The sequence below is a fragment of the Hyperoodon ampullatus genome (genome assembly GCF_949752795.1).
Source record: "Hyperoodon ampullatus genome assembly, chromosome: 10".
Lineage (NCBI taxonomy): Eukaryota > Metazoa > Chordata > Mammalia > Artiodactyla > Ziphiidae > Hyperoodon > Hyperoodon ampullatus.
Window position 1 is genome coordinate 97,726,432 of NC_136923.1, and position 22,096 is coordinate 97,748,527.

Sequence of the window (22,096 nt, forward strand, 5' to 3'; positions counted from 1 at the left end):
GAACTCTGATTTGTTCTGATGTCCTCTCATCATTGTCTTTTTAGACTACATCCTCACTAACTGTATTACATAACCCAGAACCAGAGGTAATTGTTTTCAGGTTTCTGACCTTCCCAGCCTTGGCTTTATTTCTGTCAGATGGGTCACTAGAGACCCTGGCCGTAAGCATTTCCCAAGTGAGTCATGTCTCCGTATATTTGCTGATCCTTCCCTCCTTCTCCATCTAGACGACGTCCTGGAGTCTTTCAAAAGTCAGCAAAGCAGCAGCTCTTCCTGGAGGGCTTCTCTTTTTATAAGAGATTTGCATGAAATCTCCTGTCTTTTGTTTCAGGTGTACAGTATAATGATTTGGTATTTGTCTGTGTTGCAAAATGAGCACCGCAATAAGTCTAGTTAGTATCCATCACCTCACAGTTACAATTTGTTTCTTGTGATGAGAACTTTTAAGATCTACTCTCTTAGCAACTTTCAAATATTCAATACAGTGTTATCATCTGTAGTCACCATGCTGCACATTGCATCCCCCTGACTTAATGTTCTTTATAACTGAATTTGTACCTTTTGACCCCTTCACCCGTTTCTCCTATCCCCCAGCCCCTACCTCTGGCAACCACCAATCTGTTCTCTGTATCTATGAGTTTGGTTTTTTGTTTTGTTTCTTTTAAAGTCTATACATAAGTGAGATCATACAGTATTTGTTTTTCTCTTATTTATTCACTTAGCGTAATGCCCTCAAGGTCCATCCGCATTGTCGAAAATAGCAGGATTTCCTTCTTTTTATGGCTGAATAATACTTCCTTTCTCTCCCTTCTTACAGCACGTCCCCGTAAACCCCTCATCCTCCTTAAAAAAAACTGGTCCGTAATTACTGATTACTTGCTTGTTACCCTATCTGAAGATAAGGACCATGCCTCATTTGACTTCATGTTTCAGAATCTAACGCGGTGCTGGTACATAGTAATGTCCAGACAATCAGTTAACGCATCAGTCAATTAATGACTGAAAGAATTCATTCGTATTCATCTTTCATTCTCTTATTTTCTCTTCATGTCTTCCCCTCTTAACTTTTCTTTTGTTTCTGTTTTTCTCCACTGTGACTAAATTTCTGCAAGATCATAGAAATAATACGAGCTTTGTGACCTTTCGAGTTTTCTTAGCTCGACAGATGTTGGAAGATGGATTTTGAACCCTAGCAAACAAATTGGAAAAGTTTAAATGTTGTGGGTAGATGTGGCAGTGAAGATTTTATTGGCGTCTGTCGTGAGGGTGGGAACATCAGCGAGGTGAACATTCTTTGCTCAGGAATGAGAGGCCTCCGGACAGACCTGCCCTATTCTGACGGTAACACAAATAAAATTCCGTCACACTGAGATGTTAGATAGTTGACCTTTCTCCAATCTGGAGGCCTCCCAAGATGTCCATTATGGAAACCAAAGGTAAAGACACGGTTTAAAACCTTCCAAACTTGGTTTAGCCCAGATACTTTTCATAGAGATATGACGAAATAATAGAGGTCCTAATACACTGGTCAGCAAGTCATGGGTGCTAATAAATGCTAGGCTTTCATCGTTATCCTCCTTCCCGGGCTTCCTAAGGTTCCCAGAGACCTAAATTTCCTTGACATTTCTCTCCGGATCAATGACATGAATAAGGGACAGATACAAACTGTACGTGCCCATCACCAACGTGCACGTCTTCTTCACAGATGGCAGGAACTTAATTCCCCTCTTCTGCACCTACGTTTTCTTTGAGAATAAGATGCTTTTGACTGCACTCCAGCTATGGATTAGGGAGAATGTTCTGTACAAACTTCCTGAGGGCCATCCAGGAAACTCACACGTAGTCAGGGACCGGTCCACTCACCCAAAATCCTCCTCACGGATCCCTTTCCTAAGAGCGCTGTGCAGTGATCCATCTTTTCCTACCTTTGCCTGAGGGAGGTGTTCTAGACCTTAGCAGCAGGGGTAGGGAGCACCTGAGCAGGTATTTTGAGAGATACGATGTCAGAGCAGCGTGGAGGGGAGCCAGGTCAAGAGCCGGCAGCCGGCTTATCAGCATTAAGGTTCTCAGCAGAAACTCTCCAATCCCAGCCTGAATCCAGTTAAAGTGGCGGTAGTTAATCTGGGATACCCTAGTGATGCTATCTACTGTAACAAAATAGATGCTAATGTACTGAAAATGTTTTGAAAACAAACAAAACATAAAGGTAATGGGAAAAATAGCTATAGTGCTTAATTTCCTTACTTGAAAAACGTCGTCTTTATGGCTTTACATTCAGCTTTGTGAAATACAGTTAAGCTGAATTTTCATTTAATAACTATGTAATGCAGGTGTAGACGTCCCCTATTGCTTGCACACACCCCTGTTAATTGCAGCAATAGAAGTTGCTTCTGGAAAAGCTTACGCCTCTAAAAGCGTTGTCCAGGGAAATGGGATGGTCAGTAACCCTTCAGTGTCTAAAGGTACCAAACCTGTGTTCCAGGACTCCTCTTGCCTAAGAAATGAAAGAGGCATTGTTTCCTTCCAAATCCTTACAGGCTTGTGAAGGTGAGGCTGCATTCACTGGCCCGCTTTCCTTAAGTCTCCGCAGTCAAAAGTCCTCAAGGCCAGGACCCTTGGAGAGTCTGTCAACCTCATGTTGTTGGCAGTGGTTCATTTTGAGAGATTCCAAAAACACCCACTTAAATCACTTTTTCTTTGTCTTTTCAGGAGCATCTAAAGGCCTTTGATGATGAAACCAATGCCTTTTTGGACAATATGTTTGGACCTCGGGGTGAGTGAGCTGCTTTTGAGAACTTAAAATGGAAGGAAAACGGTTTAGTTAGAGAAGAGGATGGTGTCCTTTCTGGTGTGTTGAGAATGTACTTGGCGTGGAGGGACTTGCCCGCCCTCGCCGTCGACGTCCTCCTCCCAGGACACGCAGAGGCGCCCCTGCCCCCGGCTCAGCCTCTCCTGGGATTCAGGCTCCGGGAGCAGGAACAGAGTGCGGTGCGCTCCTGGCCCCTGGCCACCACGGTGGCGGTACCTTTCCTTCCAGGGCTGCTGCGTCCTCTCTGCCGTGCCGCCCACCCTCCTCCCACTGCCTCACGTGCACAGTCACACGCAGCCCTTCTGCCCTTACCTGTCCTGGTCAACTCCCTCTAAAGCTGTGTGGGCTTCATCTGCCCAGGGCCACGAGGTCGGGCTCCGCAGCTCAGCCGTCTGAGTGTCCCGATGCTTCCTCCATCACTGGTCACTCGGACCACTGCAGGGCGTCCCGATGTGTCTGCCCCTTTCTCATCGTCTGTTAAGTGTCAGCTGCAATAATACTTTTAGAAGCCTAAATCATAGAATGCGGTACTCCAGCTTAACACTCACCAGCACCTTCCGGCGTCCTCAGGATGAAAACCCAGTTCCTCATCGTGGACCACGCAGTCCTGTACTGTGCGGCCGCAGCTGCCTCTCCGACACCAGTGCTGCTCTAGACGTCTCTTACTTCCTCGACACGTAAAAGTCGTTCATTTGCTGTTCCTCCCGCTAAGTCCTCCCCCTCCCCAGTGTAGTCAGCTCCTCCTCATATGTCAGGTGCCGGCTTGAACGTTACCTTCTCCGATAGGCTTTCCCTGACCAGGATGGCAGAGATTTGCCCTCGAGAGTGGCAAATCGAAAGCCTCCCATTATGCTGTATTTCAGCCTCTGTTTATTTCTTTCCTACACTTTATTAATAGCTCTTTCTCCCACGAGGGCAGGATCCGTGACTGTTATCTCCAGGGTGTATTACAGTTCTAGGAACTTGTGAGACACTGTATTCTGCAAATAAATGAATAAATTTTCCACAGCATGTTTTGTTTCCCTTGAGCCTTGCTGGTTCGCAAAGCTGGAAAATCTACATGTTCTGTCCTCAGCGTTATTGGGTGGAAGCGGGAGGGAAATGAGGTTTTCCTGTTTCTCAAGATCTTTAAACGGAATCACACGGAGATGCTTTAGACCACTCTCCAGCTTCCATCCAGGCTCCGTAAATTATCCCGTGTGAATGACTGTTTATATAGTGGTAGTGAAATGATACTGATTGTACAGAGCTTTAACATATATGTATATTTTTTCACATTGCCTTTGGTTTTCATTTTGTTTTGTTTTCCATTTTATCCTTGTGATGATCCTACAAGCAGGGTGGGACCTGTAGCTCGTAACCTGCTTTATTTGATGTGTTCTCTGCTGTACCGCTGTAGCAGGTAGCATGATGCTCTAACAGGCATGTGGGGCTTCTGGGTGACCGGCTTTCTACGTGACATTTGCACTAGAGCCATCAGTGTCTCTGAGCCAAGGTCACACTGAACTTTGCCATTGGTAAGGTCACTGTGACCTGGGGTTATTTATTATTACTGTGGACGAGGATTCATTAAGGCTAGGATTGCAGTTGTGTGCTCAGCGGTGGTCATTTTTGTGGGAGTTTCCTTTGTAGCAAGGAGGTTGTGAGATTGACAGTTGACAACTGGATCAGGTGACCTCCACAGTGACAGGGAGTCTAGCCTCCAGGCCATCAAGTGCCCACTTCCCCTTTGAGGGGTGGCCCAAACTTAAATTGTCTGGCAGGCCCCCTGCTAAACCCACAGGTGTCCCCAAGCCTTTTCTGACTTTACCTACGCCACGTTGGTACCATCAAGGGAGATGGTTCTAGGTAAATACGTGACCCAGATGCAGAGCTAACATCTCAAGCCCCAAAGATAATAAATGATGTAAGTATCTGCTCCCATCTTTTGGTTGGAACAGTTATGGTCTTCCCCAACAACGGCAGCAAACATTTACAGGGCTGGGACAAAAGAACATGCCAGCCTGAGGCGCTGTATTAGCTAAAGCGCTTGACTCGGTGTGTCGATGGATACGCATTTAATGACTGTTCCCGTCAACTCTGCACTAAGTGGCGATAAGTTACGAGTGGACAGAGTAGAAATATAAGACGTAGTCGGGTCTCACGGACCGTGCACTGTGGCTGGGAGGCAGAACCGTCACCTCTGAGGCAGTCGGAAAGCAAGGAAGTCAACCACGTGCGCTCGTTTCTGGGGCTGTCGTAGCAAAATCCCACAGACTGTACGGCTGGAAACAACAGCAGTTTCTTCTCCCACGGCTCCGAAGTCAGGGTGTCGGCAGGGCCCTGGTCCCTCCGCGCTTCAGGGGAGCCTGTTCATGCCTCGGCCCTCGCTGCTTTCTGCTGTTGCCTTGCAGCTGCGTGGCTCCGTCTCTGCCTCTGTCTCCATGTGGCCTTCTCCTCCTTGAGAGCCAGTCTGCCCTCCTTGTCAGGATGGACGCTGGTCACTGAGCAGCGCCCACCCTCATCCAGTACGACCTCATCTTGACCGGTTGACGTCTGCAGAGACCCTATTCCCAAATAAGGTTATACTCATAGGTACCAGGAGTTAGGCCTTGAACACATCTGTCCGGGGGACACAGCTCAACCATAATACCATCAACAAGAGGCAGGGTAGCAGTTTAGTTCAAGTTATTTAACTTCTTTTACCCAGTTTTTCTCAATCATAAAGTGGAGACAGTACCACCTGTGTGATGGATTTATCTATCACCTCGCCTGTGGTGATGGCATCACAGGGGTTGGCAGATGTCCAGACTCAGCAAATTGTACATGGTAAATATGTGCAGGACTTTATCAACTACACCTCCATAAAGCTGTTAAAAATAATATCACCTATATCATTAGCTTGTTTTGAGAATTTTAAAGAAGTTAATACAAGTTAATACAAGGCTTTAGGACTGTGTGTGGCACAAAATCAGTGCTCCGTAAATGTTAATTATAATAACAGTATTATAGCCGTGATAACATGTAAACTGTAAAATAACTATTCTGTCATGCAGATGAGCTGTAGTTATGGAAGAGCAGTGGGAAACGGCTTCCTTCAGAGGCCAGGACCTTGATCTGGGGCTTGAAGGACACGTAGGCGTTAGGCCACGTGGCACGTAGGATGTGGAGGTGGACGTTAGGAAGTGGCACAGCGCACGAAGTTTATGACGGATAATTGTGAGCCCGTTGTGCAAAAGGTAATACCTGTTAGTTGCGTGAATGCTCCTCTCTTACCGTTTTATCTCTGTCAGAATAAGGAGAAGTCTTTACAGGATAAGCGGTGGGACAGAGCCTGAGAAGGCCCTTGGCTCACAGAAATGGTGCAGCTCTGTCGGGTGGGGGGTGTAGAGAAGCTGGGGTAGATGGGGTGGCAGGGAGCAGAGAGGGGAACTGGGACCGCGGGGACCAGAGGGATCAGGAAAAGGGAGAAACCAGTTCCTGCAGCTCTATTTACAGAGATCAAAAACAGCATGTGGTCTTCATAATTCTGGGCCAAATCATTTTCTCTGTTTAAGCAACAAACAGGAGCAGAGAACAAAACTCGTTTTGCGCCTACAGTCATTTCCTAATTACTATATCATAGATCTGTGATGGGTGTTTTATTTAGGTTCTAAAATTTTAAAGCCTAAATAAACAGAGGGACACCTCTGTCCAGGTTCTTGCCTCCTGGCTGTCTGTACTTCTGGTCCACGATCAGGTTTGGGTCCTCGGGTTGATTTTCTGCTCTCGCCTCTGAATCCTCAGCTCCAAGGCTCCGCCTTTGCCGTCTGCAGCTTCTCCTGCTTGCCCTTCTGTAATCCCACTGCTCTATTCGGATCCGCTGAACGCTCAACCATTCCTGGCTTATGCACAGCGATCCTAAGCAAATTCCAGGGAGTGTGGGTCCCAGGCATTAGGACACACTATTGTTGTGTCTGCTCTCCTGCCGGCCCAAAGCTTCTCCACGGGAGGCAGCAGAAAGGTAAAACGGACGGGAGGCGGGCGTGAATTCCCAGCCACCGGAGCGCCTTCTGCAAGTGCTGACGCTTTCGGAGCTGCTTTTACATCCATAAGATGGCATAATACTTCATATTTATTGAGTTAGAGTAACGACGGTAACTGTTCCAAAGTTAGACACTCAAGAACTGTGACTTCCCATCTTTATTACTACTTGTCCCTGTCGCTCAGCATCCAACTTAAGCCCTGTTTGCTCCACGGACCCCTCCTTAACTATTCCAGCCCCCACTGGTTTCTTCTTCCGAACTATAACCCAGACCCAGCTTGCTTACGCTGTGGCCTGCAGTTCCCTGTCGAACTTGGGTGAGCACATACAGCACACGTGACGGTGTCTCCCAGCGGAGCGCGCGGGGTGCCCTCGGTATTCTCACTGTGTGTTTCTTTGCAGATTCTCGAGTCAGAGGGTGGTTCCTGTTGGACTCCTACCTTCCTACCTTTTCTCTCACTGTCTTATACCTGCTTTGCATATGGCTGGGCAACAAATACATGAGGAACAGACCTGCTCTTTCCCTGAGGGGCATCCTCACCTTGTACAATCTTGGAATCACACTTCTCTCCGCATACATGCTGGCAGAGGTAAGTGTTTGTGTAGCTGAAGCTGGAGAACAGTGACCGAGTCATTTTTAGAAGCAATTACATCTGGCATTCTGGAACTATCCACGGTTGCTATCAATACTGTTCTTTAACATCTCAAGAACCTGTTCCAGTATCTGATGTTATTCCTTCCAAAAGTCCTAGAAGTCTTTGTTTCTAACTTGAATTTTTTTTATCCCAATTTAGACCTATTTCTTTAGTCCTTAGTCTTTCATTGTAATTTAAAATCACAATTTAGGTCTGAATGGGCCTTTAAAGATCATATATAGTTTTCTTCTTTTATAGATTATGATACAGAGGCTTAGAAAAGTTAACCTGATTTGCCTGAGAATAGACAGCTATTAAGTTAAATATCAAATGCAGTTAGTTTGACCGAAATGCAAATATAGGTTCCCTTAAAGGACACTCCTCCCATCTTTGGGTCACTGTGTATCCTCAGGACTGACTTCCAGAGGCCTGGGGTGACATTCCAGCTGGGCTCTGGCTCCCCACATGACATCATGTCTTCCCTGCCCCTTTATAATATGCCAAGCCTAAGTAATTTCACAACAAAAAGAACAAGTAATGATGGCCCTGCCTATTACAACCAAAGGTTATTTTACTCTAATACAAGAGAAAATCGAAAAGTGTTAAATAAATGTGCTTGAGAGAGAGAACTAAAACAGAACAATCTTTTTGGGGAAAAGTTAGGATAAACTCATTCATATAAGTTATAAATGGCTGACAGTGGCATAGGTGTAGCTGCCTTCCTGTGTCCTTGGCTTCTAAACGAAAATAAACACTTGCCTAAAATACAGGCCATCTCGTCCATAGAGTTTAATCTGTACATTAGTCTAATATGCACCATTCTAATAATGTTTAATAACCATTATCTAAAATGACAGTCATGAAACTCTAATTATGGAATTTTAGGCATCAGAGTGCAGGAGACAGAATTTGGGGACAGGAAAGCCATGCTGATAGCTCTAAAATCATGTCACATAGGTGCTCCCTAATTTACCTGACTCTAAAAGGGGAACTTCTATTTTAGGTTTCTCTGGGTAGATTTTAGTTCACTAGATAGTAATTTACGGAGTTAGTTTCTCCCTATATGATAGAGGGAGAGTTACTCTTCCTTGGGTGGTTCTCAGAAGTGGCAGCTGCATCAGGAGAGCCAGCCTGACCATCTGTCTGCATTAGAAGCTCTAATGCCTGCTGGAAGCAACGGTGCAGTGGAGGCAGAAGACCCAAGTTCAAGGGTCAGCCTTTCACTTTCTCTGCAACTTTGGAGGAGTTACTTAGGCTCTCTGAACCTCAGGCAGCTTAGCTTTCAAACGGAGGTACGATGTCTGTCCTACTTCACTCCCTCATGAGTGTAAGGATGAATCAGTTCTGTTCAGCCTGCATTCAGTGAGCACCTCCTCGGTGTAGCCCAGGGGCCACAAAGATGTGTAGACGTGGTTTCTGTACTTGAGTTCACAGACTAGTGCAAGTAGCAGTTAGTCGCTGCGGAAGGGCCTCGTCGGTCTTCAGGTGAGCATCGGCCACCGTCAGCGGGAACAACAGTTCAGCGTTTGAACAGCCAGGTTACATGGTTTGTCTTTTTTAGGGAGAACGTCTGCATGGAGCTCATTTTCCACTACGAGTTTTAGCTCTGGCTTGTCCAGTGGTTTTCTTTTCACACTCTTCCATCTCTTGGTTCCAAATCACTGCTGTTGGTTGATTGCCTCCTAGTCTCCCAACGGCAACCTCTTTCAGGGCATAAGGTCTTCTCTTTGACGCTATGGGGTATGTTTGGAAAACTCTAGTCAAAGGATAGCTTACCTTAACCTTGCTAACTTGTTACGTCCAGGCCAGATGTTTGCTTAGGCCAGAAAGCTACACTAAAATTACTAACACTCTTGCTACCAATGTGTTGAGTCCCTGCACTGTGTCAGATTGTGTTCTAGGCTCTGGAGCACAGCCTCTGCGTGTGCGAGGGAGCGGTGGGCGGGGCAGGTCACGGGCGCGGCGGCCTCTCTGAGGAGGTGGTGTCTGAGCTGAGGCTGGGTGCTGAGAGCAAGCCAGGCGGACGGAGCTCTGGGGAGGCGCCGGCGCAGGAGGATCGGCGAGTGTGGAGGCCTTGAGGTGCTCGAGGACCGTGGGCAGGGGCCGTGTGGCTAGGAGCTAGGACAGTGGACAGAGGGCCGCTTCAAGGCGAGGTGGGTTGGGGGCAGGTCACATCCGGCCTTGTCAGGAATTTGGCTGCTGTTCTAAGCGTAATGAAAAGCCCCTGGAGGATTTTAATGGGGGAGTGACAGGATCTCCCTTTTTAAATAGGCTATTCTGGCTGCTACATGGAAAATGGACTCAGAGTGAGTTGGGGGCAAGAATGGAAGCAGAGGGTCCGTTTAGGAGATGTCTGCAGGGCTACAGTCAGCAGGCGCCAGCGGCGTGGGTTCAGGTGGTGGACATGGGGAGTGGACCCTCATCCTATTTCGGAGCGACTTAGTCCACACCTCCCTAAGGTTAACCCTGTTTGCCAGCCTGCTTTCCTTCTCTTCAACACGTAGGTTGGGTGGTTTCTGCCAGCCAGCCCAGCTAGGGCGTCAGGAAGGGTCCAAGGTGAGCAGATAGAGCCTCCCGTAGCCTGGTTGCTGACTTCTGCCGTTTAGTTTGTCAGATAGTCCTGCAGAGGTGCCATGGGGATGGGGACAGCCTGGATAGAGCTGGCTAAAGCAGAATACAGCCTGTCCTTCCCCGCCTCTGTATCGTTACTACACAAAGTTGATACTAGAGCCCCTGACTGCAAAACTACAGCCTGACCATAGAGGTTTTTAATCTTTTTACAAAGTTAAGTAACTTTATTTTGAAAAAGGCACACAAAAACTTACATGCACTTCTAGGTATTTCTAGATCCCCTGTGGCCTGTCACGGGTTCCCCTTTGAGAACCAGCATGTAAAGCTGTGGGGTACCTGGGGGGTGACTTGATCTGTAATAGACCCCATCAGGAAAGGTCAGTCTCCTTTACTTTCACCAGATTCATTTACCCTGATAATCTGTACTTGTCATGATGTAAACTGAAAGGTGTTTTTGTTAGAAGGATAGAGAAGTCAATGAGGATAGTAGAGCAAAGACTTGCAAAGGTTCTAGAACATTCCCAACATTGTTAGTAGTTCATCTCTTCTTACTGTTCAGTTCATGAACATCTGTCCCTCCCTGCTCTGTTTGTGTATTGTAACAGTTCTGTACCTTTACACAGTTCTGATAAAGCAACAGAAAATTGTAGGCTTTCACATATAATATCTCATGTAAATCAAAGCCAAAGGCCTTATATTATATTCTAGAATTTTAAGTTTCTTAGTAGTAGTGGGAAAGAATGGAGAAAACTTCTTCTGTAGAATTTTCCACAAAGTTCATTTTCTTATGATGTTGTAGAAAGAATACTAGACAAGGAATTAGAAGACCTGAATCCCATCATTGTTCTACCACTATCTAGCCATGTGATTGTGAGCAGATAATCCATTCATCATACAGTGGTTGAGCACTTTCTCCGTGCCAGTCACTGGGCAAGGAACTGTAGATGCGAAGATGAGCACAGAAGGAGGCGTGGACTTTGTGGAGCTCTTTGTTTCTTGAACATAATGGGGAAAACAGGCGTTAATCAGTCATAATCGCACAAATGTCTGGTTACCACATCGCATCAGTAAAATGAAGAAAGGGATTTAAGAACGTTTCTGAGCCCTGGTTTTCACATCTGTAAAATGATAATACATAATGCAAAAAATTACTGAGATGATCAAGCAACTATTTATATATAAGTCAATATAAAGTTTTAATATTTTAGTGTAGTTTCCTCACATTTGTTTACATTTTACTTCTATATTTTATTTGTAGAACATATGATTAGATAAATTCTTCACATAAAATATTTTGGTACTCAAAATGATAGCTAAATTAGAAGTAAATTATATTAACTAAGGATTGTAACCACTGATATCAGTTCAACAGCAAGAATTAGATCCTTTGATACCATGTGTTTGGGGACAGGATCGAGTCACTCATTCTGGGAAGAACTCAATCTTGAACAGACGCCAACCAGAAACATGAATGGGAAATTCAGTTTTCATCCAAATTCTCACACTGACTTTTTTTTCTCCCCTTGTTTCTTCGACAGCTTATTCTCTCCAGTTGGGAAGGAGGCTACAACTTACAGTGTCAGGATCTTACCAGTGCAGGGGAAGCCGATATCCGGGTGAGTCAACCATCTGTAACCGTTTCTCCTTCCAGATACGACGATGGAAGCTGGGGTTAGATAAGAAACGGTCTCCCATCCTAATAGAAATGCTTACTTGGGGGACAGATTGAATGAACCATGGTGCATCCATGCGATGGGTCCCTTTGCAAAGTGGAATGAGGATGACCGCTGTCCTGTTACAGAATAATCTCCAGGATGTAGCTCAGGGGAAAAGCAACCCGCAGACCGTGCTTACAGTACAGTGCCTTGTGTGCAAGAAATGATAGGAATATGTGTATATTTGCTTATGTTTTTAAAAAGAAACAATGGCAGAATAAACCAAAAGCTAATAAAATGGTTTCCTTTTGGGGGAGGGAACAGGTCAGAGGGGATAGGGATGGAAGCCAGACTTCTCTGAATGTACCTTGTCTTATATTTCAGAACCAGTTGGTGTTTTTACATAATTATAAAACAAATTTTAAAAGATTACAAGGCAGCCTCCCCCCCAGATATCTCGGAAATAAACTAAATTAATATACCCATATATTAAGTTGTTGACATAACCACCCAAAGGAGAATTATTTCAAGTGCCTTTAAAACAGTGTTTTGACTGCATATCCCAAGTGAGATGCATCTTAACAGCATTCAGCAACTTGGGGGGCTGCTATTATTAATAAAAATATTGGTATTGCTTGTTGTGAGACTATTATAGGTACACTTAGGGTAAGCTATATAATAATGCTATTATTATAACTAGTATTGGAAACATAGAAGAAAAGGAACTAAAACTCAGTAATTACAGATTCAAATTGGAAATAGCAGAATTGACTTTATTCTTTCTAAAAACAAATGTGTTTTTTCGCTCTGTGTACAGGAAAGGCCTAGTTTAGTCTCTGACACCCCAGCAATGATACCAAAATTGTGCTCTCTAAATGTAATCCACCAAAAGGGTTTAGGATTCTTAGAGAGTTGGCCGATTCCTGATTGGGGTGGGAAATGTATATGAGAAGAATCCAGGACATCTTATGACAGAGCAAGGAAGCTACCCAAGACCACTAGGGTCATGACAAGAAGATGTAGGAGCCACCTTGAAGGGACTCCCACGGCTAAAGGTGGGACAGTTTGAGTATCAAAAGGAATACTGACGTACTAAATTTATGAAAAACCGAGTTTAAAATGATACTAAAAAAAACCCCTCATTGCTACCTTTTGAAGGTTGCTAGAACACCAAGAAGTTCTAGATGAAAAAATTAAAGGACGAGAATCAAACATTTATCTTGCCTTTCATATGTAAGTTTCCAAATAGCTAAAGAGGAAGAGCTCTTCTCTCTAAAGAGAAAAATGCATAAGTATGAAGAGAATTTGAAAACCACCATTTTGCAACTTCTAGTGAAGTAGTGGATCTAGACAGCGGTCACCTGTAAATGATGAAAGTAATGGGCCAAAGTTGAACGGAAACTTCATAATGATTAGATTAGGCTGTTAACACCCAAACTCACTGTTGATTTTAATATCAGAAGTTAGGTACCTCTTGATGTGATTCCATAGGAAGTACCCAGAACTACGTCTGAAGTACGGTTGACCATTGAACTACGTGGGTTTGAATCACGCTGGTCCACTTATACGCAGACTTTTTTCAGTACTAAATACTACAGTACTGTACAGCCCGCAGACGCGGAGGAACCACGCTACAGACGGCTGGCTGTAAGTTATACACAGATTTTCGGTGTGCAGAGGGTCAGCGCCCTAACCCCTGTGTTGTTCAAGGGTCAACTGTATTCTTGCCCCAAACCTTAATTAAACCTGAATCCAGTTAAGCCTCTAACCCTTATTGCTGTTTACAGAAAATGGGGGTGGTGGTGACGTGGCAGGTAGAGAAACAAGTTAAACCACACGAGGAAGAAACAGTCATCCAAATCCATATTAGGAGTTCTGTACAACTGATGTAGTTTAAGAAAGAAAAGACATGAAACAAAACGGGAGCAGGGAAAGGGAACTGTTACTGATTACAAGAAACTTAAGAACCACGTCAAATAAATGCAAGCTGGACCCTGATCCTGGTTTAAACAAACCAATAAAAAGACACTTTTGAGAAAATCAGGTGGATTTGAAGGTGGATGGACTATTAGAAGATATTAAAGATTCATTAATTTTATTGAATAAGATATTATATAAGATAGTGTCTCACCTAATGAAACTTAAAAGCTTTTGCACAGCAAAGGAAACTATAAATAAGAAAAGACACCCCTCAGAATGGGAGAAAATATTTGCAAAGGAATCAGTGGACAAAGGATTAATCTTCAAAATATATAAACAGCTCATGCAGCTCAATATTAAAGAAACAACCCAATCCAAAAATGGGCAGAAGACCTAAACAGACATTTCTCCAAAGAAGATATACAGATGGCCAAGAAGCACATGAAAGGATGCTCAACATCACTAATTATTAGAGAAATGCAAATCAAAACTACAATGAGGTATCACCTCACACCAGTCAGAATGGCCATCATCAAAAAATCTACAAACAGTAAATGCTGGAGAGGGTGTGGCGAAAAGGGAACCCTCTTGCACTGTTGGTGGGAATGTAAATTGATACAGCCACTATGGAGAACAGTATGGAGGTTCCTTAAAAAACTAAAAACAGAACTACCATATGACCCTGCAATCCCACTGCTGGGCATATACCCAGAGAAAACCATAATTCAAAAAGACACATGCGCCCCAATGTTCATTGTAGCACTATTTACAATAGCCAGCTCATGGAAGCAAGCAACCTAAATGCCCATTGACAGATGAATGGATAAAGAAGATGTGGCACATATATACAATGGAATATTACTCAGCCATAAAAAGGAACAAAATTGGGTCATTTGTAGAGACGTGGATGGACCTAGAGACTGTCATACAGAGTGAAGTAAGAAAGAAAAATATCGTATATTAATGCATATATGTGGAACTTAGGAAAATGGTACAGATGAACAGGTTTGCAGGGCAGAAATAGAGACACAGATGTAGAGAATGAATGTATGGACACCAGGGTGGGTGGGGGAAGGGGGTGGTGGTGGTGGTGGGATGAATTGGGAGACTGGGATTGACATGTATACACTGATATGTATAAAATAGAAAACTAATAAGAACCTGCTGTATAAAAAAAAAATAAAAAATTTTTAAAAAGCGTCTCAGTGGTTATGTTCAAGTCTCCCCATCTATTAGAAGTTGTTATAGATACTTTGTATTTGCTTATGTTACATCCCCCCCCAAAAAAGTGGTAGGAAACAGAATTGATTCCACAGATTGGAACCATACTGAAAATTTTGAAGTTCAGAGATAGATACCAGAGGGTTTGCATTCCTTACTCTTCCTACATTTGTGAATGTTTGAAAATTTCCATAATAAAAACATGGGTTATTAATAAGAGGTGGTAGAAACCTTTTAATTAAAATTTTAAGATGAGCATTTTTAAACATCTTCAAAAGCTATAATACAAAAAGTAAGATGTATAGATTTCTCGACACCCATTTCATTTCTGTTATCACAGACTAGTACACTTTGGGATACCATACAGTTCTCTAAAAGCCACTATTGTATGTATGTGTTTACTTATGGTTTAATATTTTTGAAGGTTAATGATTCCCTCAAACATTTAGGATGGCGCCAGCACACCTTATGACTGTCTTCATGGGAAGTAAATAGTAGAGCATTAAATTCTAATTTCGAAGCTCCTCTTACAGTGTCTCCTCTTCTGTAACCGTGAGTGCTGAGAGCCCGGTGCCTTTAATGAAAGCACCTCCCTGCGATGGGGACCGTGTGAGGGACCTGGGAGGGAAGCAAGCCCTCGCTGTGACCTGCTGGGGCTGGGGGTTGAAGGGCGGAGAAACACCTGGAGTTTTAATCTTCTGAGGAAAAGACATGAAAGGGTTCGTCCTAGACTGCTCTTGGGGAGCATGATGTTTAAGGGACAGAATATGAACAATAAAGGAGCAGAGAAGAATCAAAATCAGTGGAACAACAGTAGTGACCTGCCAAGCCCTGAGCGGAGGTGAAGGAGACCGTCTCCGCCTCGGAGTGACTTCCGGCCTAGCAGGAAGACTTGTTCCGGACTGTGGTTACTGATAATAGAGGCGTAAAGTAACTTGGGACCACAGGTGAAGAAGGGGATGATTCCGCCTGAGACAGGAGGGTGAGGTCATGCTCCAGAGCAAGGTGGCACTTGAGAGGAGTGCGAATAGGATGAGAGGACCACGCCAGACGTGGGGTAGGGGAGGCGTGCTGGACGCGTGAGACTGAGGCGTATGGGGGCAGCAGGGCTCCAGGGAGAGGAAACGACCTCTTGGACAGCACACAGGATGCCCGGGGGTGTGCTCGGAGGAGGACAGTGGACACAGCAGCCGCCCAGGCCCACGGAGAACCTGTATCAACCGAAGAGTCGTAGACTTGGTTCTGTAGGTACAGAGGGGCCACTTGATCAGTTAATGTATCTTGGGAAGAGAATCCCTTTCACCAGAGGGGCTGCATTGCTGGGAATAAGGAAAAGCTGGAGGCAAAGACGCCAGGTGAGGTGAAGCACGAACTGGGGGAACGCAGAGGCGGGCAGCCCTGGCGCGGCAGCACGCCTCACCTTGTCTTTTTCCCGTTTTACGTTTCATACAGGTAGCCAGAGTGTTATGGTGGTACTACTTCTCCAAATTAATAGAGTTCCTGGACACGATCTTCTTTGTGTTGCGGAAGAAAACCAGTCAGATTACCTTTCTTCACGTGTACCATCACGCCTCTATGTTTAACATCTGGTGGTGCGTTTTGAACTGGATACCTTGTGGGCAAAGTAAGTGAAGTGGTCAGTTTTTCACATCTGGGTGACGGGTCTCCCATACTGAGCGTCGCACACATTCAGGAGAGAGAACTGGGCCCGGCCCAGCCTGCTTGTCACACAGGGAAGCACACCTTTGCCCGTGGCTGTTTCGTTTCTTGTCTTTTTTTTTTTTTTTTTTTGCGGTACGTGGGCCTCTCACTGTTGTGGCCTCTCCCGTTGCGGAGCCTATGCTCCGGACGCGCAGGCTCAGTGGCCATGGCTCACGGGCCCAGCTGCTCCGTGGCATGTGGGATCTTCCTGGACCGGGGCACGAACCCGTGTTCCCTGCGTTGGCAGGCAGACTCTCAACCACTGTGCCACCAGGGAAGCCCCGTTTCTTGTCTTTGATCCTGGCAAAATCTTTGAGTATTATGATAAAATTTTAAAATGTTTCCTTTTCCGTGCACCAAATGCCCGATGGCCGGAAACCCATACCCCAGCTGGAGCAGTTTTACTTCATTAACTGAAGCTGTAAAAAATACAGCACCTTCCCCAGTCACCACTTAGCTGTGGTACAGGTTGAGTCATGTCAACTTTGGGGGCTTGTTTTTCCATTCTGAAAAATTAAAGTCATGTCACTGTGACCCACCGGAACAGTGGCTTTCAATTTTTTTTTCTTTTTACTGAGAGCTCAATAAGTAATACGTTTTATATCACAACCCAATGCTCTCATTCATATGTATACATTTTGTATGAAACAAATTTCATGAAACAGTATTTAGCCTGGCTCTGTGATGCACTTTATTTATTTATTTATTTATTTATTTCTCACTGCGTTGGGTCTTCATTGCTGTGCACGGGCTTTCTCTAGTTGTGGTGAGCGGGGGCTGCTCTTCATTGTGGTGTGTGTGCTTCTCATTGTGGTGGCTTCTCTCGCAGAGCGTGGGCTCTAGGCGCGCGGGCTTCAGTAGTTGTGGCTCTCGGGCTCTAGAGCGCAGGCTCAGTAGTTGTGGCGCACAGGCTTCGTTGCTCCGCGGCATGTGGGATCTTCCCGGACCAGGGCTCGAACCCATGTCCCCTGCGTTGGCAGGCGGATTCTTAACCACCGTGCCACCAGGGAAGGCCTGTGATGCACTTAAAGAAAAAAATTGATCTTACTTTTTCAGAAAGCTAATGACAACTCTCACTATATTGATTTCACAATTGACTGATGTGTCGGTTGTATGACCTGCAGTTTGAGAAACACTGAGCTCGAGAGAACAGTACTTTTCTATTTGATATTTATCGTCTTGTACCCAAGAATTTAAAAGTATTCTGTGAAAAATCAGAACAGGTAAAACTTAAAATAATTTTGTTCTAGGATTTAGAAGCTTGTGGAGATGGTATTTTTAAAAACCCCAAGGGTGTTTGCAATACATCATTGTGAAGATGCAAATTTAAACGCCAGTGTGAAGAAAAATTGTTGGGGGTGCAGCAGAGAGAAAAGAGACGCCTTCACATGCCTCCTAGACCGACATACTCCGGTCTTGGTTATTAGGATTACAACAGACTTGCACTGTAATCAAAATATAGGCTGAAATCAATACCGCAGGACTGTTGTCAAGGTTAAGTATGTTTTACGATTATCAAGTTTCATTTATAACTCACTAAAGCATCTAAAAGTCAGTCTTGAATAACCACTTTGTAAAGACATCGTATTTCATTCACAGGAATTCTGTGTGTGTGACGATTTCTATTCAAGCTAGAATATTATAAAAATTAGCAGCTACTCTTTTTTATTAATTGATGGAAATGAAAACTCAGGTTGGTAAAGAAACATCACTAATATTGTGCTACCTGAAACTATATTTGTGTTTTCATATAAATTCACTGCCCTGACAAGCTATTCCAGCCCGTGTATGAGGACTTGCTAGATTCCTGGTGGTGTTCCTCTTGTTTCTTATTCATTGGCTTGATCTGTCTAGATCGCTAATCCAGGATTGGGAAACCAGGCAGGAGAATTTAAATTGATGAGTTAACCAACATATGTGCAGTGCCTTTTAGTTTATATAGTATTATCTCATTTAACCACATCTCACTCTTAAGAGATAATTACTCTATACCTATTTTCCAGATGAGAAACAATTTACAAACTAATATGTCCAAGGGGACAGAACTCTTAGGAGGTCCCCTGGCTCCACAGCCTGTCTCCTCTCCCACAGGGGTGACAGCTCCTAGAGGCATAGCGCTCACTTTGTGCTGGGCACCGTTCCGAGCCCTTTGCCTGCATTGATTGATGTCGTCCTTACGATGAGTTCCCTGTTTCCGTCTCCGGCACCTTACCTCTTGCAGCTCAGTCCTTTCGACCCTTGGTTGACCCAACCTAGAACTTAGCCCTCGCTCCTTGGTTTCCTGAAACACGGTTCACCCACGTTGATGGCAGAAGATTTCATGAAGGTGATAGCAGGGGAAGGGGACTTCCACGGCACAGCTCAGCACAGGAGATATATCCTCCAGCTGGATCTTAGACATTCTTCGTTCCAGAAGTCCACGAGGGGGCTTGGCTACTGGCAAAGTCCCACATGCCCGCCTCTCCCGTGCCCCTTATCCTGCTGGACCTTTTCTCTCCCCTGTATTCTCTTACCTTCTGCAGCATCTTCTGGTTCTAGGTCCCTGCCAGGTAGATTCTGTTTACTTAGCTACGAAGAACAATACATTTTCCTTGACTCTTCAGCACCCTGTTCAGCCGTGAACGCAGGCTCTTTCTGCAATCAAAACAGCTCATCAAAGGTTTAGCTAAAGCAAAGACGCTTCCTCAGATTCTGCCACCTGATTGGATGGTGGTAATGACAGAAGCAGCGAAGCCTTTGCAAATCAGGGGTTACCTGTTTGGTTGGCACTGACGGAAAACCTACCCCAGGTTAGTCCATCTAGGTGACCTTGGGTGAATCCCCGGATAATGGCACAGGAATCAGGGTGAATTTATCAGGGTGAATTTTGTTAGTGCCATATTGTTATTTGTCTTCAATTATCATGTACAGGAAGAATATTACTTGACAGCAAACGATCGTACTTTCTAGAAGAACAGTAATTTATACTGTACTTTTCTAGGTTTCTTTGGACCCACCCTGAACAGTTTCATCCACATCCTCATGTACACTTACTATGGCCTTTCTGTGTTTCCATCTATGCACAAGTATCTTTGGTGGAAGAAGTATCTCACGCAGGCTCAGCTGGTATGTCATCCCTCTGTCGGCTTCTCTTCATGTGAAGCATCTGCATGGCCTCGGGCCCAGCCCTGGAGGTCAGAGGCTTTTCTGTGTGTGATGAGGATGCCTGTTTTCCTCTAAAAATGGACTTTTAACAGTGAAATCTTGTGTGTTAAAACGTCTGTATGAATACTTTTGAAATTAATGTCTGTTAAAGCATTTTTACCTAAATGACTTCAACTGTGATTTTTCCAGGAGAAAATTAATCATGGCCAATTTTATACACTTCCTAATTTCAAACAAGATTTCTGGATAGGACGGTGGGCTGCTTCGGCATTGTCTTGTTTTACCCCTGCACGAGGTAGGGAGCCTGAATGCAGAGTGGTTCCGCCCTTGCCGCCCCTGCAGGTGCAGTTCGTGCTCACCGTCACCCACACCATGAGCGCTGTCGTGAGGCCCTGCGGCTTCCCCTTCGGCTGTCTCATCTTCCAGTCTTCTTATATGCTGACGCTGGTCATCCTGTTCTTAAACTTCTATATTCAGGTAAGTGAAATATAAATATTCAACTGTAAAACACTAGACTGTGCACTTCTGCATTGTGTATTTAATTTTACCAATTATTATGGTAGCACAGGCTTGTTGACAAATTCACATAACAGGTGCACACGGTACACAGTGAAGCCTGCACTCAACTCCTCTCCCTGTGTCCTCCTCCTCAAAGGGTAACCACTGTTAATGGTCTGGTGGGCATTTTGTTAGACGTTTTTCAATGCATGCATGTAGTTTTATCAAAAATATGCATTCGAATCATGCTACCGAAGTCTGCCCTCTGAAAGTTAAACACTGTGTACAGTAACACAGATCCAGGAATTCTGTATGAACGGAGGAAAACATGGACTAAATGAACTTAATATTACAAAACTGTTTCCATGTCATCTACTGCTACACTGTAGACTCACTGTTTATTTGGGGGAAAAAAATTACTTTATGGCGAACCAGTATGGAAAGGTCACACTGACTTTTTCTTAAGTGTCATTTTCTTTTTAACTAACTGTTTCAGTGGAAGAGATTTTCAAAATGCAATTTCAAAGCAACTGTTAAAAGAGACCTGACGGCAGTGGTAACAGCACAGGCCTCACGTGGTTGTAGATTTTAAATTGCTCTCCTTTGTGGGCTGCGGAAATAGAAAGCTTCATAAGAAAAATGAGAACATACAGTTTATTCAAAATAGTACTTTTGAAATTGTATTCAACTGTGTTTTCTCCTGCTGATTTTTTAGTTTGGGTTGACTTTCAGCAAATGCATAGTGGTTTTACACAGAGGACAACTGTGGGAACTGAACTTCTGACAGCTTTTCAGCTCTTGTGTTTCTGAAACTGGACTGGCAGTGCTTTGTCTTTTGTAAGAGATAGAAGTTTCCTTTGAGAATTTCTAAAGAAATAACCAGTGAGAGAACCAAACAAAGCCACCACCCAGCCCTGCTGCCCCCACAAAAAATTGCTCAATGTTGCAGGAAGGTTAAGGGATCAGTCACCTTGGTGTTGAAATGTGAAGGGAATCGGTGGCCCAGCAGGGGGCAGTGGCGCTCAGAGCTGTGGCTCCATCTGCTGGTTCAAACGGAGTCTTAGTCCTTTAAAATTGAGTGTATGCTTTTCAGTGTTGACCCTTGTTGATGCTATTGCTTTAAAAAAAAAAGAAGTGGGAGGAATATGAGAGAACGCAAATCAAGCCAAAATCCAAGGTTCTAGTACTTTTAAAGTAACAGCATTTTTTCACTTGAACTGTATTACATCCTTAAATAAGTCATGGGGAGGTAACGTACAGCATGATGACTTTAGTTAATAATACTGTAGTTCATCTTTGAAAATTGCTAAGAGATTAGATGTTAAAAGTTCTCATCTCAAAAAAAAAAAGTTCTGTACCTGTATGTGGTGATGGTAAACTAGACTTTGTGATCATTTCACAATATATACAAATCAAATCATGTTGTACACCTGAACTAACAATGTTGTATGTCACTTGTACCTTGATTTTTTAAAAAGTTCAAAAAAATCATATTCTTTCCAAGTAAGCAACTAATGCAGAATAATTTGAATGCTAATCCCATAAAACTTAATACATAAATACTAACCTGATGTGGATAAGGCGAAAGAAACAACTTTTCATTGTTGGAATTCATGCATCCGTCTTGTTTTTACCCTATTATTTTTAACCCAAAGCTTAAAAATTGTCATATTACAAACAAGAATTCTTACTAGAGTAAGTTCAGTACCCAGTGAAGATCATGCATTGTTTCAGACCATATGTCACATTATAGACAAGGTCTTATTAAAAGATCCTTTTCTCTTTCTCTCTTCAACATGTACACAACCAACAGACATACTGGAAGAAGCCAATGAAGAAAGATGGGGAAGACCCACATGCAGGGCAAGAAGTTAAGAATGGTTTTTCCAAAGCCTACTTCACTGCAACAAATGGAATAACAAACAAGAAAGCACAATAA

General features: G+C 44.1%; 1 protein-coding gene across 1 annotated transcript; it reads left to right on the top strand.

Annotated features, from left to right (window-relative positions):
* Positions 1-2,757: 2,757 nt before the first annotated feature.
* Positions 2,758-22,096, top strand: ELOVL2 (ELOVL fatty acid elongase 2; the record flags this gene model as incomplete). Its single annotated transcript, XM_079713761.1, has 7 exons — positions 2,758-2,773; positions 7,215-7,402; positions 11,557-11,634; positions 16,267-16,438; positions 19,496-19,620; positions 20,002-20,136; positions 21,971-22,096. The coding sequence occupies 7 exons, from the start codon at positions 2,758-2,760 to the stop codon at positions 22,094-22,096; spliced, it is 840 nt and encodes a 279-aa protein (XP_079569887.1).